The 18,396-nt window shown below is 36.4% G+C and overlaps 1 protein-coding gene across 8 annotated transcripts in view; it reads right to left on the bottom strand.

The window, feature by feature from the left end:
• Positions 1–18,396, bottom strand: part of RPRD2 (regulation of nuclear pre-mRNA domain containing 2) — a 91,230-nt gene that overhangs the window by 38,986 nt on the left and 33,848 nt on the right. For all 8 annotated transcript variants that reach the window (XM_068540699.1, XM_068540698.1, XM_068540700.1 and 5 more), the window contains exons 2-3: positions 14,539–14,668; positions 615–715 (exon numbers count right to left, since the gene is read on the bottom strand). In XM_068540699.1, the coding sequence (XP_068396800.1) occupies positions 615–715; positions 14,539–14,668 (231 nt within the window). The remainder of the gene's footprint in view (positions 1–614; positions 716–14,538; positions 14,669–18,396) is intronic.

Genomic DNA, 18,396 nt, shown 5'->3' with positions numbered 1-18,396 from the left:
ACACATTCAAATGAAGAATTTAACAGCTTCTTAGAAGATGCTATTTTTAAAGCAAATTTCTAGTCAATTTATGGTCATGGTATCAGATACCACCTACTGCTATTCAATGACTTAATTACATGTATCTAATACACAGGAACTAAGTAATTTAAATAACACCAGTACACAACTTACTGCAAATCTAAACCAAAAGAGAGACCGAAGGATGCCAATATATGCTTAGTATCAAACAGCTTACTGAAAACTGAAACCCTGTCCAAAAATTGTCCCATAAGTAAGAGGACAGGGCAGTAATTATTAAACACAAAAGATGAACGGTTTAAAGCATTCAACTAAAGTAAAGCAAATGCCGGAAAATAATTAGATGGTCATCATCACTTAATATGCTTGACTTTCTTTAGTCAATAAAAACGAAATTCAACCCTCCCCAAACCAATTCTACTTAAATTTTAATGCAAACCGATTTTTACAATTATTTAATTTTAAACAAACAGGGCCAGATCCAAAAGTTTATTTTTCGTTATTAAGCAAAAGGACCAAATCTATAAAATATATATAATTTTAAAGACTGAACAATGACTCAATCTTTCTTTTAGGAGAGAAAAAATACTTACTCAAAGCTTCTCTTAACGCCATAATCATTTCTTCTGGGTATACATTTCTATCTTCCCAGATTTTAAAGATTCGTTCTATAGACTTAGAGACAGATGGATCCCTGAGAAGAAAGAAAAAGTGAGACAGACATATAAAAATGTTAACTTACATCTCAAATTAGAAATCTGAAAATAAAGTTGTCAACAAAATTATTTTCCAAATGTCTTCTCATGTTTATTTTAAAACATCTTTCTCTGGTGTCTAGGGCTAAAAATCTTAAAAACTCTTATTCAACACTTTTTACTACTGACATAGATAAGGCTATGGATAACACATTGAACTTTTAAAAAAATTTACTGAGGGTAATATTGGTTCATAATATAAGTTTCATGAGTATATTATATTTCTACTTCTGTATACACTAATGATTATACACTCATGAGCATGCTCATGATCAAAAGTTTAAGTTTCCATCCATCACCATACAGTTGACTCCCTTCATCCATTTCACGCTCCCTCCACCACCCTGCCACGCTGGTAACCACTACTCGGTCCTCTGTATCTATGTGTGTGTTTGGTTTGGTTTGTTCAGTTATTTTATTTTTAATTTTTAAAACATATTCCATGTATGAGTGAAAACATAAGGTACGTCTTTCTTCACCTAACTTCACTTAGCATAATACCCTCAAGGTCCATCTGTGTTGTCACAGACAGCAAGATTTCGTCTTTTTTTTTAAATGGCTGAATAGTATTCCACTGTGTGTGTGTGTGTGTGTGTGTGTGTATATATCTCACACCTTCTTTATCCATTCATCCATCGATGGGCACTTAGGTTGTTTTCCTATCTTGGCTATTGTAAAAAATGCTGCAATGAACAGAGGGGTGCATCAAATTAGTGTTTTCATATTCTTTGGATAAATACTCAGAAGTAGGATATCTGGACATGCGGTAGTTCTATTCTTAATTTTTTAAGGACTCTCCATACTGTTTTCCATAGTGGCTGCACGGATTTACACTCCCACCAGCAGTGTATGAGGGTTCCATTTTTTCCACATCCTCTCCAACACTTGTTATTTCTTGCCTTTTTGATAACAGCCATTCTAATGGGTGTGAGGTGATATCTCACTGTGGTTTTGATTTGCATTTCTCTAATAATTAGTGATGGTCAACATTTTTTCACGTGCTTGTTGGCCATTTGTATGTCTTCTCTGGAAAAATGTCTGTTCAGCACCTCTGCTCATTTTTTAAACACGTTATTAGTTTTGCTGTTGTTGAGTTGTATGAGTTCTTATATTTTGGATATTAACCCCATTATCAGATATTTGATTTGCAAATACCTTCTCCTATTCAGTAGGCTGTCTTTTTGTTTTATTGATGGTTTCCTTTGCTGTGCTGAAACTTTTTAGTTTGATGTAGCCCCATTTGTTTATTTTTCCTTTTGTTTCCCTTGCCTGAGGAGGAGATATATCCAGAAAAGTAATGTTAAGACCAATGTCAAAGACTGTACAGCCTACAATTTCTTCTAGGAGTTTTATAGTTTCAGGTCTTACATCAAGTCTTTAATCCATTTTGAGTTAATTTTTGTGTCTGTTGTGAGACAGTGGCCTAGTTTTGGGGTTTTTTTGTATGTTGCTGTCTTGTTTTTCCCACCACCATTTACTGAAGAGACTATCCTTCCTCCATTGTATGTTCTTTGCTCCTTTGTTGTAAATTAGTTGTCCATAAATGCATAGGCTTATCTCTGGGCTTTCAATTTTGTTCCACTGATCAAGGTATTTGTTTTTCTGTCAATACCATGCTGTTTTGGTTACTATGGCTTTGTAATATCATTTGATATCAGGGTGTGTGATACCTACAGATTTGTTCTTTCTTCTCAGGATTACTTTGGCTATTCAGGGTCTTTTGTGGTTCCATACAAATTTTAGAATTTTTGTTCTATTTTGGTGAAAAACGTCCTTCAGATTTTGATTGGAATTGCACTGCATCTGCAGATTGCTTTAGGTAATATGAACATTCTGACAACATTAATTTTTTCAATCCATGAGCGTGGAATATCTTTTCATTTATTTGTGTCTTCTTCAATTTCTTTCAACAATGTCTTATAGTTTTCAACGTACTGGTCTTTCACCTCCTTGGTTAAATTCATTCAAGGTATTTCATTCTTTTTTGTTGCGATTGTAAATGGGATTGTTTTGTTTTCTTAATTTCTTTTTCTGCTAGCTCATTGTTAACATACAGAAATGAAACCAATTTTTGTATACTGATTTCATATTCTAAAATTTTACTGTATTTGTTTATTGATTCTAATAGGTTTTTAAAACAAATTTTTTTTAAATTAATTACTTATTTAGTTTTGGCTGTGCTGGGTCTTCATTGCCGCACGCAAGCTTTCTCTAGTAGTGGCGAGCAGGGGTTACTCTTTGCTGCGGTGCGCGGGCTTCTCATTGCAGTGGCTTCTCTTGTCGCGGAGCACAGGCTCTAGGCTCGTGGGCTCAGTAGTTGTGGCTCGCGGGCTCTAGAGTGCAGGCTCAGTACTTGTGCATGGGCTTAGTTGTTCCATGGCATGTGGGATCTTCCCGGACCAAGGCTCGAACCCGTGTCCCCTGCATTGGCAGGCGGATTCTTAACCATTGCGCCATCAGGGAAGTCCCTGATTCTAATAGGTTTTTGGTGGAGTCTTTAGGATTTTCTATATATAAAATCATGTCATCTGCAAATAGTGACAGTTATACTTCTTCTGTTCCAATGCCTTTTATTTCTTTTTCCTGCCTAATTGCTCTGGCTAGAACTACCAATACTATATTGAATAAGAATGGCAAGAGTATGCATCATTGCCTTGTTCCTATTCTTAGAAGGACAGCTTTCAATTCTTCACCATTGAGTATTATGTTAGCTGTGGGTTTGTCATATACTGCCTATATTATGTTGAGAAACGTTCCTTCTGTACCCACTCTATTTTTTTAAAAAATTAATTAATTTATTTATTTTTGGTTGCGTTGGGTCTTCGTTGCTGTGCGTGGGTTTTCTCTAGTTGCGGCGAGCAGGGGCTACTCTTCGTTGTGGTGCGTGGGCATCTCGTTGCAGTGGCTTCTCTTGTTGCAGAGCACAGGCTCCAGGTGCGTGGGCTTCAGCAGTTGTGGTGCATGGGCTCAGGAGTTGTGGCGCACGGGCTTGTTGCTCCGCAGCATGTGGGATCTCCCCAGACCAGGGATCGAACCCGTGTCCCCTGCACTGGCAGGCAGATTCTTAACCACTGCACAACCAGGGAAGTCCCACAAATCCATGCTGACAGCTATTTTCTTTCAATGCTATAAAAATATTTTTCATAACTGCCTTCTGGTTTCACTGTTGCAGTTTAGAAGTCTGTTGTCAGTCTAACTGTAGTCCTTGTGCATGTGATCTGACTTTGTCTTTTCTCTTGACTACTTTGTTTTTTTGTTTACTTTTTTTTTAACTGTCATAAAATAATAACATAAAATTTGCCATTTTAACCATTTTTAAATGTACAACTCAGTGGCATTAGTTATATCCACAATGTTGTACAACGACCTCTATCTGTTTCCAACAATTTTCACTGCCCTAAACAGAAACTCTGTACCCATTAAACAATTAACTCCCTATTACCCCTTTCCTCCAGCTCCTAACAACTTCTAATCTACTTTCTGTCTCTATGGATTTACCTATTCTAGACATTTCCTATAAATGGAATCATACAATATTTCCCGTACAACCACAATTCTACCTTCTGTTTCTGTGAATCTGACTACTGTAGTTACTTCATATAAGTGGAATCATACAACAGTTGTGCTTCTGTGATTGGTTTATTTCACTTAGCATAATGTCTTCAAGATTCATCTATGTTGTAGCATGTGTCAGAATTCTCCCCTTTTTAAGGTTGAATGATATTCCGTTTTATGTATATACCACATTTTGTTTATCTGTTCATCTGAAAATTGGGCTGGTTCCTTCTTTTCGCTATTGTAAAAAGTGCTGTTATGAACACGGGTGTACAAACATAAATTCAATTTCCTGCTTTCATTTCTTTTTTTGTATATACCCAGGAGTAGAACTGCTGGATCACATAGTAATTCTGTATTTAACTTTTTGAAGAACCATCAAACTTTTTCCATAGCAGCTGCACCATTTTACATTCCTACAGAAATGCAGAAGTTTTTCCTCATTCTCTCTAACACTTGTTATTTTCTGGTTTTATTTTGTTTTTAAATTAGTTATCCTAGTAGGTGTGAACGCTTTGGCTGCTTTTAAAAATCTTTTTGTTTTGTAATTTCATCACAATGAATGACTAGGTGTAAATTTTTTATTTGTCCTGCTTAGTATATGTTGTGCTTCCTATGTTTGAAGATTCATGTTTTGTTTTGTTTATTTCATTACTTTCAAAGTGTTCTCAGCCATTACCTCTCTGAAGGAACTCAGAAGGTCTCTCCTCCAAGATTCTCATTTGATGTTAAATAGGCCTTTCATTCTATTCTTCATTTTTCCACTTCCTTCTCTCTACTGCTGCATTCTAATTTCTTCAGAACTATTTTCTAGGTTAATCTCTTTTTCCTTTCTAGAATTCCTACTGGTTCTTTTGCCCAAATATCTTATCCATTGTTCATTTTATTCCATTTAATCTTTAACATCTTTTGTAATTGTCTTATATACCCTGTCTGATAATTCTAATATCTGAAGCTCACTGTGAGGGGATCTAAATCTGATGATTCTCCTTCGTGGTGCTTTGTTTCCCAATGTATTTGGCGACCTCTGATGGTGAGCACATATTTTTTTCATCTGTGAGATTCCTGGTGATCTAAGTAGGAAATGTGTTCCTTGAGAGCAAATCTATACTGGAAGCCAGGGGGACTTATGACTCAAGACTACTTTATCCCCTTTCCAGAGCCCAGATCATGTGATAGGTACTCTGAGATAGGCATACTAATTAATGTCAGCTCTGCAATTCTAATATGTCCACTGTTGTTGGTTCAGCTTATATTTTGTCAACAATGTAATTGTTTTACAAAAAAGGACCCTTTGGAATAGATGGCTGGCCATTCAGCCAGAAGCCAAGTCATAATTATCTGTAAATGTCTGTTTACAGAGCTTCCTCCTGGCAGAAGTTGTAACTTATTTACTGTTGCTTCTTCAGCACCTACAAAGTGTTCACTAAATAGTAAATGAATGAATGACAACTGGATTTTGTCATTTTCAAACCCAACTATTCATTATGAAGTCCCAACAGCTATTCACCAAAGTCTCAAGTAAAATATGCTGGAAAAACAGCAACTGCTAAGAAATCATAAAAATAAGACCAGGGTATAATATAGTAAAAAATAGCACTAGATTGGGAAACTAGAGGTTTTAGTTCTGGTTTCAGTGAGAAGTTTTTTGGAAACTAGGTTTCTTCATTTGTAAAATGATTTTTACTAAACAATTTCTGTTAGCTCTAAAATTCTTGGCTAGATTCGTTCTTTATATGAACACCGAACTCTCAAACTTCCATAATCCAACCATCTCTTGAATTTACAAATTCAACTAAAATAAAAAACCAAAACAAGATCCAAAATAGCAGTTTTACTTACCTTGTAATTCTAGACCTCTATTTCAGCCATTACTGATCACAACCTTAATTTCTACAGAACATACAATTATTACCACACACAACATAAAATAATTAAATATAAACTTTGCTGTTTGACTTATAAGTAACAAAAAAACTGACTGACTTGCAGAATTGCTAGGATGTTGAATAGATGCTTTCTATGCTAGCAACCCTCACCCCTGGACCACTTTTAAAACAGCAAGGTATTAGCAAATTATTTCAAGGCATGAAGTTGATAAGGAGTACAAGAGGGGCCCAGGTATCACAGATAAAATAAAGAGAACTAGGGAATTTCCTGGCGGTCCAATGGTTAGGACTCTGCGCTCTCACTGCCGAGGGCCCAGGTTTAGTCCTTGGTTGGGGAACTGACATCCCACAAGCTGCGCAGAGTGGCAAAAAAACAAAACAAAACAAAACCAGAACCAATCAGCATAATCTTGTGCCTCACTCAAGAATATCTTTTCTTTATCAGTATCTTATTTCTGGGACACCATCAGAATAATGTGCTATATATCTTGCAGGTTCTTAATAAATATTTGCCAACTGACTGAATGGAAGACCAAATACTGGGTCAACTCAAGGAGGAGGCAGTCAATACTTAATCAAAAAAATCTTGGAGCTCAGAAATTAGATGGAGAGAGATTTTTATCTCTAAAAACTTGCTACTCTGTATCTCCTAAAATAATCCCCATTTATAAAACTTATCTTTTTTATTTGCCTATAACAAATGTTTTCCCTAGTGTGTCACTTGTCCTTAATTTTATGGTGTCTTCTATAATGCAGAAGTTTAATTCTGATGTACTTAAATTTATAAATACTTTTCTTTATTATCTGTTCTTGGTGTCTTAAAAGCTTTCTAAACTAACCCTTATAGTCATGAAAACATTCATATTTTCTTCTAACATTTTAACGTTTTGTTTTATACATCAAGGTAATTCATTTGGGATATATTTTTGTGTACTGTGTTGGGAAACATTTAATTTTATTTTTTCCACACAGGAAGTCCATGTCCCAGAATCACTTATTGAAGAGTTCATCTCCCCCCCAATGAACTGTAAGGCAAATGCTACCATTTACAGAGGTCCCATATATGTATGAGTCCATTTGTGGGCTCTCTGTTTTGCTCCTTAAATCTATTTGTCTACCCTTGTATTAATACCATATTCTTTTAATTACTATAGCCAAATAATAATTCTTGATATTTCATAGGTTAAGTCCCACTTGGCTTTTTATCAACAGTCTTGACTACTCCTAAGACACTGACTCCTCTATATGAATTTTAGAATCAGTATAACAAACTTCTTAAAATGTCCTACTGGGAACTTGATTAAAGTGCACTGTATTTACATGCTGACTTTTGTCTTTTTGAAACAGTTTATAATTTTCTTCATAAAGGTCTCAACACACTTTTGTTCTAGGTACCTATAAGCTTTTGTTGTTACTGCTAATAATATCCCTTTTTTAAATTATATTTTAATTGGTTATTTCTGATATACTGAGATGCTATTGATTCCTATATATTGATTTGTATCCAGCAACCTGGCTGAATCCTCATTAGTCTGTAAATTCTCTTGGATTTCCTATGAATATGATCGCAAAGTCTCCATATTATCTTTTTACCCTATGATTCCCCTGAAAACATTTTATAGTTCTTCAACAACTATAAATCAGAATTTGCAAATTAAACAAAAATACAGTAAATACCATTCATATTAACATTGATTTAAAGTGATAAATATTTTGTTGAAACCAAGTACAAGTTGCAATGTAAACATGATACTGAATATATACACTGAATTTAATACATTGTTTTTAATTTATCAAGCCTATAATACTATTATCATTCAATTATTTCACCATTTTTCTCCATTTGAACTACTATGAACTTTTTTTTTAGTGTATGTCGAAATTTTTAGTGCCTTCAACTGATACAAACCATTATTTATATATTAAAGCCATCTTTAACCTTTCCTCATTAGCCTTTGATAAAGTAATATTATCTTATCTCAAAATACAAACACATGATAACACAGTCACTGAAAATGAGTCACAGAACTGTTAATAAGGTAATCATACGGATGACACTGAATATGCTTAGACAATCCACAGACCCTTTAAACTATATCCATGGACCCACCTAGGAATACCTAGGCCTGTACTTAAGAAACACAGCTTTACAGCTCTCCATGGTATCTCCATCCATGCATCAAGCTAACCAACCACCTATGAAGTGACAAGCATTGTGCTGGGAGCAGAATGTCTGGGAAACAGAAACTGGTGACAAAAAGCATGTGTATCAATTACAAGGCAGTGTGCTAGGTGCTATGACAGAAGTAGAGACAGGTATAATGGTAGCAAAGAAGAATTGTTTAATCCAGACTAGGAAATAGAAGTCAGGAAGGGAAAATTTCTTGAGGATATTAAATGTATAAGGAAGGTGAAAGGATAGAGCAAACAAAACTCTACAGAGTTTATACCTAATCGGGAATACTGTATTGCTCTACGGTTGATTATACAATTTGTTCTACTAGGTTGCCAATTTGATTTTCAAAAGGAATCAACTTCTTAAATTCATTTACTTAATACTGTAGTTTGAAAATTGTTTAGTCCAAGTAAATCTTATATTATGGAAAAGTTGCATATAATATATAATTACATATGATATATATTATAAACAAATGATTAAAAAGTGAACAGCCATGTAATCACAACCCAGGTCAAGAAATAAAACATCGCTAGCTCCCCAGAGGACCTGAGTGGCCCCTGCAAGATCACAATTCCTTCCATCTACCTGGGATGGTAGGCTTTTGTGATAATTGTTTCCTTACTTTTCTTTGTTTTAACATATAGGTAGGTATAAACAATAGTTCATTTTTTGCCAAATTTGAACTTTATATAAATGGATTCATACTATATATATATAAATATTCCTTTGTACTTTCAATCAATATTTTGTGAGATTTGTCTATGTCATTGCATATAACTGAAATTCATTAATTTTCCTTGCTGTCTGGTATTCCAGTATGCCACAATTCATTCACTTTACTGTAGAAAAAAATGTTTCCAAATTTTTTTTATTAGGGTTTTCACTTTATTAATTTATTTTCTGGCTGTGCTGAGCAGCTTGTGAGATCTTACTTCTCCAACCAGGGATCGAACCTGGTCCCCCTAAAGTGGAAGCACAGAGTCCTAACCAATGGACCACCAGGGAATTCCCCAAATTTTTATTACCATAGACAATGTTGCTATAAAAATGCCCTTCCACTGATCTTGCTGCACATGTACAAAAGTTTCTCAGGGGTAAAAGCCTAGGGATGGAATCGCAAGATCTGTACATAAACTTTTAAAAATTAGGTTGTTTTATAACAATCAACCCTCAAAGCAACAGTAATATAAGAGTTTCCACTGTGCCACAATCTTGCTAATGTTCGTACTGGTGGACTTTAAGATTTATGCCTTATCTGGTACGTATGTGTGCTAGTTATTAATTTACTGCCTCTCAGCTCTAACATGCCCTTCCCTTGCGGTACCGGAGCCAGACTCTGCAAACTCTTTTTCCCCTTGGTTCAGTGTTGGACTCTGACAACAGAGAGCCCTAGAGTGACACTGAGAGGCTAGAAGAGGCAGTACTGATTCTTCTTTTGGTGTTCTATTTTCAAGTGGATCAGCTTAGAGGCATCCTGGGTGCGTTCTACCATAGCTTTTGTAGTTCAGTGGTGAGTGCTCTCCAGCCTGTTTCTTAACCACTAGTGACAGGCAGCATGTTCTTACAGCAATCCACTCTTTCCTCAGGTCTGAATCTTAGCTTGGGGTGGGGTGGGGTGAGTCCTTATTTACTTTCCCTTCAGGTTCAGAGGTAGTAGCTGCTTTCAGCAGATACTATTCCATAACACCTTAGAGTCAGTTTATTCTTTCTAGTAGTTAGCTACCTTTTACCTACGTAACGATTCTTCATATTAAATTTTCCCTGTTTAAATTACTGATATGTGATTTATCTCTCCTGATTGGGACTTAACTTATATGATATGTAATGATATATCTCAGCAGTTCTAGGGCTATATGACATGATATCAGAACAGACTGAATGCAAAAAGCAGGTAAGAAAATATAGCTGTCTGATATTAAGCCACACATTAAAGAGATCTGGCAAGAATGCAAAACACCACCACTCTTCTCACTAAAATTTTAAGTGTTGGTTATTAACGTTTATTGTTTTAAAAATTATTGATAAATATTTAAATAATTTCTGGTTTGATTTCTAATATAAGTGACAGGTAAAACTAAAATCTTCAAATTTTTTGTCTTTCTCTTATTATTTTGTAATTCTTTATATATTCTGGATATGAACCTTTTGTTGACTGCATAAAAATATTTCCTCCCACTTTGTGGCTTGTCTTTTCACTCTTTTTTTAATTTATTTTTGGCTGCATTGGGTCTTCGTTGCTACGTGCAGGCTTTCTCTAGTTGTGGCGAGTGGGGGCTACTCTTCGTTGCAGTGCGTGGGCTTCTCATTGCAGTGGCTTCTCTTGTTGCGGAGCATGGGCTCTAGGTGCCCGGGCTTCAGTAGTTGTGTCACATTGGCTTAACTGCTCCACAGCACGTGGGATCTTCCCAGACCAGGGCTTGAACCTGTGTCCCCTGCATTGGCAGGCGGATTCTTAACCACTGCGTCACCAGGGAAGCCCCTTGTCTTTTCACTCTTTATAGTGTCTTTCAATTAAATGGAAGGGTCTTCATTTTAATGTAGCTGTATTTATTAATCTTATGAGGTAAGGTCATGAAAAATTCTCCTACATTGTCTTCAAAAGATTTGTAGTTCTTTCATGTTTAAGTATTTAATATGCAATTGATTTTTGTGTATGATGTGAGTGGGATCTAATTTTTTCTATATAGCCAATTTGTCCCAGCAATATTTATGAAAAAGTTCTTCCTTTTCTACTACCTAATAGTTTCATACAGAGACCAAGTATATACACTGGTCTGTTTCTAGACTTTGTATTATGTTCTACCGGTTTCTTTGGCTATCTCTGGGCAAATATCACACTGCTTTATTTATCATAGCTTTATAATCAGTCTTGAAATCTGGTAGAGCCAGTCTTCCCACCTTGTTGCTCTTCAAGAGTTTCTAGGCTTTCCCTTTGTGGGGGAAGGGGAGGAGGGAGCTCTCTGCACTTCCATACAAAATTCAAAATCAATTAATAAAATAGGGGGGAAAAACACTACTGAGATCTTAATTAGGACTGCTTTGGATTTATAAATCAATTTGGGAAGAAATGACAGTAAACATTGAGTCTTCCCTATCCACAAATTATTTCTTTAGGTTTTCTATACTGTTTCTCAATTATGTTTTATAATTTTTTCAATAGAGATCTTATACATCTTTTGTTAAGATTTATTTCTAGATATAGTTGATTCTCATTAATTGCATATTCTGTATTTGAAAATTCACCCACTTGCTAAAATTTATTTGTAACTCCAAAATTTAGTCATCAGATGTGTTTTGTTTGGCTAGCAATAAATTTTTTAGAATGTGATTTAGCTTCACACATTTAAAAATTGGGAGGCTTCACATAAGAATCTAGATTTTGACCTAGCTTAAAAAATGAGAAAGTCTTTGGAAGGTCTGACAGCATAGGTCAACAGTTTTCTTTATGGCCATAGGCTAGGGCTGAGTAGTTGTTGCCCCTTTTAGATGGGTTTTTCCTTATAGTCCACCCACTTCACTCACCTGGGTTAACTGTCTAGAACTTCTAAACATTTGCCCCTCAATTAAAGGGATTTAAATGATAGCCTTAAATTAAGAGAAATGAATTCACAAAAGGGTAGAAATGAGTCTAAAGTATAACCGTGAACAGAAATTTAAAAGGGGGATGGGATGGGGTTGTTTATGGAATACTAAAGCTCATATCCTAATATCCTCTCATTTATCATATACTTTATAATTAATTTCTTTATAAGTGAGAATATATTGTTTCACTGATATAATCTTCTACTCCTGATTCTATTATTGTTTTAAAATATATACAGATAATTGACAGGGGAACTCTGACTTTGATGTTCTTATAAACAATTATCTTGGATATATATCCTTCCACATCAAACCATACTGAGATTCTGACTGGGATTACACAATGAATTTATAGATTACATATTGGGAGAGAATCATATTTTTAGCAATACCAAATCTTTCCCTTCAAAAGTATGTATCTATCTCTTCATTTATCCAGGTCTTCTTATAAAATGTTCTCTATAAAAGCCTTACATACTTCTTCTTATATTTATTTTTGGGTGGGGTTTCCTTTATTTGGGGGGGGAAGGCAGTACTTTTTGTTGCAAAAGGAATCTTTTTTTTCCTAATTACATTTTTAATAGGTTACTGCTAGCATATATAGGAAATCTACTGCCTTTCTATGTTGAACTTGAATCTGGCTATTTAACTGAACTCTCTTATTAGTTGATTCTATGTAGGCCAGGGGTCAGCAAACTACAAACCTCAGGCCAAATCTGGCCAGCTGCCTGTTTTGTAAATAAAGTTTTAGGAACACAGCCACACCCATTTGCTTATGGCTGCTTTTATGCTAGAATGACAGAGTTGAGTAGTGGCAACAGAGATTCTATGGCCTGCAAAGCCTAAAATACTATCTGGTCTTTTATAGAAAGAAAGATATAAAGATATAGAAATCTATATCTATAGATATAGATTCTATCTCTTCTAAATGCCTTCTTCTTCTTATTTATTTATTTATTTAGAAATGAATGGAATCTCAACATAATGGTGAATAGTAATGATGATAGAGGGCATTGTTGTCCTGAAATGCTTTTATTGTTTCACCATTAAGTCTGATTTTATCATAGGTTTCTCAAGATATCCTTCATTGAGTTAAAAACATTTTCGGAGTTTAAAATTTTAAAGGACTGTACTTTATTCTGAGATTATGCCATTCCTACGTTTTTCTGTGAAATAGTAATACAAAGTAGTTGTTTTTAAAAATATCTTTACATAGTAAAATAAAAGGTGACAATCCTATATTAATCCATGAACTAGGTCATGAAATCTAAGTCTAGGATACATTAGGTTAAGTTTTTAAGACTATAATGATATTTACAGCAGAAACTCTAAGTAGTGGAGATCATGTAGCACACTGCTTTTCTTACTCAAAATTATACTGGATTTATATATGTAAAGAAACAGCACAGACTAGTGGTCAGGTGGCAAAGAACATAAGCTTTGGGGTCTAGACAGGCTTGGGTAGGAATTCTGCCAAATGCCAGCCCCCCCCCCGCCCCCCGCCTCCTAACCCGGTAGCTGTGAGAGCTTAGGCAAGTTACTTAATGTCTCTAAGCCAGTTTCCTCCTCCTTAAAATGGGGGTAATAGTAGTAGCCACTTTAAATGTTGTTCTCAGGTTTGAACAACCTGAAGTACACAAAGCACTTTGTATAATAATAATAATATCTGGTCAATTATGACTGCTCAATAAATGTAGGTGCTATTACTGTTATTATTTTATGTACTTCTGACGTGCATAAATCTTTATTACTTAGTATATAAAAATAAGACCACATTTTAATCTTTTGTAATATCAAAGTAGACATCTTAAGTTTACAATCCAAAGGAAGGAACAAGGATCATTCCATTCTAACTGGGTTAATACTAACAAATGGATCAATAATATACGATAGTCATATATTCAAATATATATTATGCTAATAAGTACATAATTTGAGGAAATATTTAGCTATTTTGATTTTTCCATATAATTGTTTATCCTCCAATTGTGTGTAGATGTGCGTGTTTCTCACACCAAGCAAACAGCTTACAAATATGGATGAAACACAAGGAAAACAATACTAATACAGGGCAAAAATCAGATCAAATATAAGTGTTCCAGCACTTTGGGAAATGCTGGATACAACTTTGCAAATGGAGTAAATCAATATGGAATTAAGAATAAATATTTTCATTTCTCCCTAATTACACAGATTTCATGAAGGGGGCAAGATTTCAGAAAGACTCTGAAAGAAAAATGGAAATGTGTAAAAAACACAAAAACAGAAAAAGCAGTTAGAAAGAAGTACAGCCAGAGAGTATGACCAGGAGATACACTCTCCTGGTCAAGTTAGGAGAGAAGAGGCGGAGCATAAATAACAGACAAGTTTTCAAAAAGGGAGGAAAGAGTCTTTAAAAGAAAAGTGTATTACCAGGAAAGTTACAATGAACAATTTGGACAAAATATCCTTGGATCTTCAAGCATGTGCAACTAACTATTACGGTTCTTACTAACGGGAAACTAAAATTCTAAATTTTCTAAGCTTAGATCCCAAAGAGGAGTAAGAATCTACTTACTTCACTAGAGCAGCTGCTTCAGGAAGTACATCAGCAAACGATTCACGGAATATGATTGCGTTTTTCCTTTTACAGTTCTGTATGACATCATTGGCAAGGTAAAAGAGATTCAAACGGTGGGGATAGGCAGCTGGAGATGACAAAAGACAATAAATAAGACCAAATGAGTCAATTTATACTTAGTGCAACTTATTCCAAATACAGTGTTCTCAAACTGTATAACTGCTACTACAAGGATGGATGATGAATAAACAGACAAATGAGCTAATGGATCAAGTTACTGAACCTAATGCCTAAAAACCTTGACTGCTTCAGGTTAAGTTTCTGTTCAAGGTATTGCTTTAGTAAATTTCTACTTCACTTTGTATGTATTTGGCACTAAAAAATCCATTAACTCTGGAGAAGCTCAAATAAAACAAAACTGTTCTCCCAAACATTTGGGAAGATAAAAAATTGAGTTGAAGTAGTTCAATTTGTTGCAAAAACACCAGGGTTAGTGGAAGGAGAATGGGTTTTAGAATCCAATCAGAATGTGACCTTAGGCAAGCAAATTGCTTAACCTCCTCTACATTATTATTGCAGACAGACTCTTTTCATCAACCAGTCCAGATACACCTAAGTCCTCCCATCTACTGGAAGAGAGGCTCTGCTGCCACTTTCATCACTAGGCGAATGTCCTGGGAAATAAGTAATTTGAGCCCATAAACCCACCCACGTCAACCTTTTTTAAGGTCCAGGACAGGGCCCAATCAATTTACTATCTGGAACCTTGAGCAAAGCCACCCTAAGTTTTATTATTATCCTGAAAATTTTTACTGTCCATACGGATGATTCATCATGTTTTCTAGTCTCGACCTCAAATGCAGCGACCTCCAAGAACCACTTCTTTCTACATTTTAAAATCACCCTTTCTGACCACAACCGCCCATTCCATTATATTTGTCCTTCAATTTCATCAAGATTTCAGTTCTTTATTTTCTCTAACTCACATATAGTCTCTTCCAGTACTCAATTCTTTCTCTACCAATTCCAGAGTCTTTCTGATCCATTATCGAAACCACTCATATCAAAACCTTCCTTTGCTTTTCATCCTCCCTACAATTTAGGCTTTCTATCACATGTATTCAACAAAATCCTAAATCTGGATCAATCTAACTGAATGCCTTTACTGCACCTTTATTTCTGCCTCTGGGTTCTGCTGAAGAAAAATCATACCACCAGAAGTACTGAAACAATGTAAATTCAGTCCCTTCCTTCAGTGGGCCCTCCTCCCACATGTCTTTAATCAGCATCCTCTCTCATTTGCTGTAAGAGCTATTTCAAACTTTTACCTCTCTTGGGGGCTTCCCTGGTGGCGCAGTGGTTGAGAGTCTGCCTGCCAATGCAGGGGACACGGGTTCGAGCCCTGGTCTGGGAGGATCCCACGTGCCGCGGAGCAACTGGGCCCGTGAGCCACAACTGCTGAGCCTGCGCGTCTGGAGCCTGTGCTCCGCGACAAGAGAGGCCGTGACAGTGAGAGGCCCGCGCACCGCGATGAAGAGTGGCCCCCACTTGCCGCAGCTAGAGGAAGCCCTCGCGCAGAAACGAAGACCCAACACAGCCAAAAATAAATGGATAAATAAATAGATAATAAAAAATAAGGAATTCCTTTAAAAAAAAAACAAAAAAAAACTTTTACCACTCTTGTCAAGCGCCCTCTCTTACCACATTCTTTCTCACTCTCAGGAGATAAGCTTAATATGCTATTTCACAGAGAAGCAGAAATCATTAGATGGGAATTATGTTCTCTCAAAAAATGTACCCAGGGACTTCCCTGGTGGCGCAGTGGTTAAGAATCCGCCTGCCAATGCAGGGGACATGGGCTCGATCCCTGGTCCAGGAAGATCCCACATGCTGCGGAGCAACTAAGCCTGTGTGCCACAACTACTGAAGCCTGCGTGCCTAGAGCCCATGCTCCGCAACGAGAAGCCACCGCAATGAGAGACCTGCGCACCGCAACGAAGAGTAGCCCCCACTCGCCGCAACTAGAAAAAGCCTGCGCACAGCAATGAAGACCCAAAGCAGCCAAAATTAAATAAATAAATAAATTTATTTTTTAAAAAAATGTACCCATATGTAAGTAAACCCATCCAGATCAATTTACCTGAGTCAGTTAAGATCTTTCAGATTAGGGATCTGAAAGAGTGTTATTATATGCACTGTCTCTAATTTCTAGTAACTCCATAATTATAGGAGCTACCTTTTTTCTGTACTTAAAAAATATGCAACCTACTATGTGAGGAGTCTTAATATAAATTATGCTATCTCATTTATGTTGCCATCACTTCACTCAAACAGCAATTACCAATATTACCAATAACCTCCAATTTATTAAACCCAAAGGAGATTTTTCTTTAATATATTTATTTTATTTATTTATTTTTGGCTGTGTTGGGTCTTCGTTGCTGTGTGCGGGCTTTCTCCAGTTGCGGCGAGCGGGGGCTTCTCTTTGTTGCGGTGCGCAGGCTTCTCATTGCAGTGGCTTCTCTTGTTGGGAAGCACGGGCTCTAGGAGCGTGGGCTCAGTAGTTGTGGCCTGCGGGCTCTAGAGCACAGGCTCAGTAGTTAGTGGCACACAGGCTTAGTTGCTCCGTGGCACCTTCCCGGACCAGGGCTCGAACCTGTGTCCCCTACACTGGCAGGCGGATTCTTAACCACTGCACCACTAGGGAAGCCCCAAAAGGAGATTTTTCTAAATGCTATTTCTACAAAGAACTATCATTTCCACCAGGCTTTGGCACACAGAATAATGTGCTATAGTAATCCCTTTTTGTTTCTGTTATAATCATTCTCTTAGTTCTCCTCTGACATCTCTAGCTCTTCCTCCATATATATACACAGGTGGACATGATAGGTAGGCAGCTCTGCCTGTGATCATCCTCCTTTATTTATTTCTTTTTTAAAAATATTTATTTATTTATTTATTTATTTGCAGGTCGCAGGCTCCTTAGTTGCGGCATGCAGGTTTCTTAGTTGCGGCACACGGGCTTAGTTGTGGCATGCTAATTCTCAGTTGCAGCATGCGTGTGGGATCTAGTTCCCTGACCAGGGATCAAACCCAGGCCCCCTGCACTGGGAGTGTGGAGTCTTATCCACCGCGCCACCAGTGAAGTCCCCATCCTCCTTTAAATGTTGATGCTCCCCAGGGTTCTCCCCTGAGCACTCTTCTCGATTCACCCGTAGCATAGAGTTGTAAGATTTCAGGTTCAAAATCAGATAGTCTGTTCTATTCCTTGCTTTGTCACTTATTAGCTTTAGGGTCTTATACATTACCTAACTTCTATATATTACTTTTTTTTCCTTTGCAAAATGACAAACTCATGGGTTGTTATAAGAATTAAATAAAACAATGTATGCAAAGCATTTAGGACTGTGCTTAGCCAACAGAAAATGGAATGCTATCAGCATAATTATCCACATTTAACTACTACCACCTAAGTACCAATGACTCCCATATCCATAGATTTCATGCTTGGATTTCCCTTTACCAGTCAATGCACACATCTACTTCAAAGTCTCAGAGATACCTTGAACTTGATTTTTCAATATTTTATTAATAATCTTCCTCCTCTTCCATCTGTTACTGCTCTTATATTTAGCTAGAATTTCAGCAGTCTTTTTTGGCTCTTCTCCCTCCCTACCTGACCCTCAACCCCCTTTTGATAAACCTCCAAGTCCAGCCAATTTTGTCTCCAATAATATTTTTCAAATTTATCCCCTCTTCTCCTTCTCTTCCTACCATTGCTCTTTGTTGGGTCATCACTTTTGACCTGGACTACTACTGAAATAGCCTCCTAACTGGTTATCCTGCCTTGGACTT

The sequence above is a fragment of the Eschrichtius robustus genome, chromosome 3 (genome assembly GCF_028021215.1).
Source record: "Eschrichtius robustus isolate mEscRob2 chromosome 3, mEscRob2.pri, whole genome shotgun sequence".
NCBI classification, from domain to species: domain Eukaryota; kingdom Metazoa; phylum Chordata; class Mammalia; order Artiodactyla; family Eschrichtiidae; genus Eschrichtius; species Eschrichtius robustus.
Note: the sequence above shows the minus strand (reverse complement) of the source record. Positions and strands in the feature narration are given on the sequence as shown.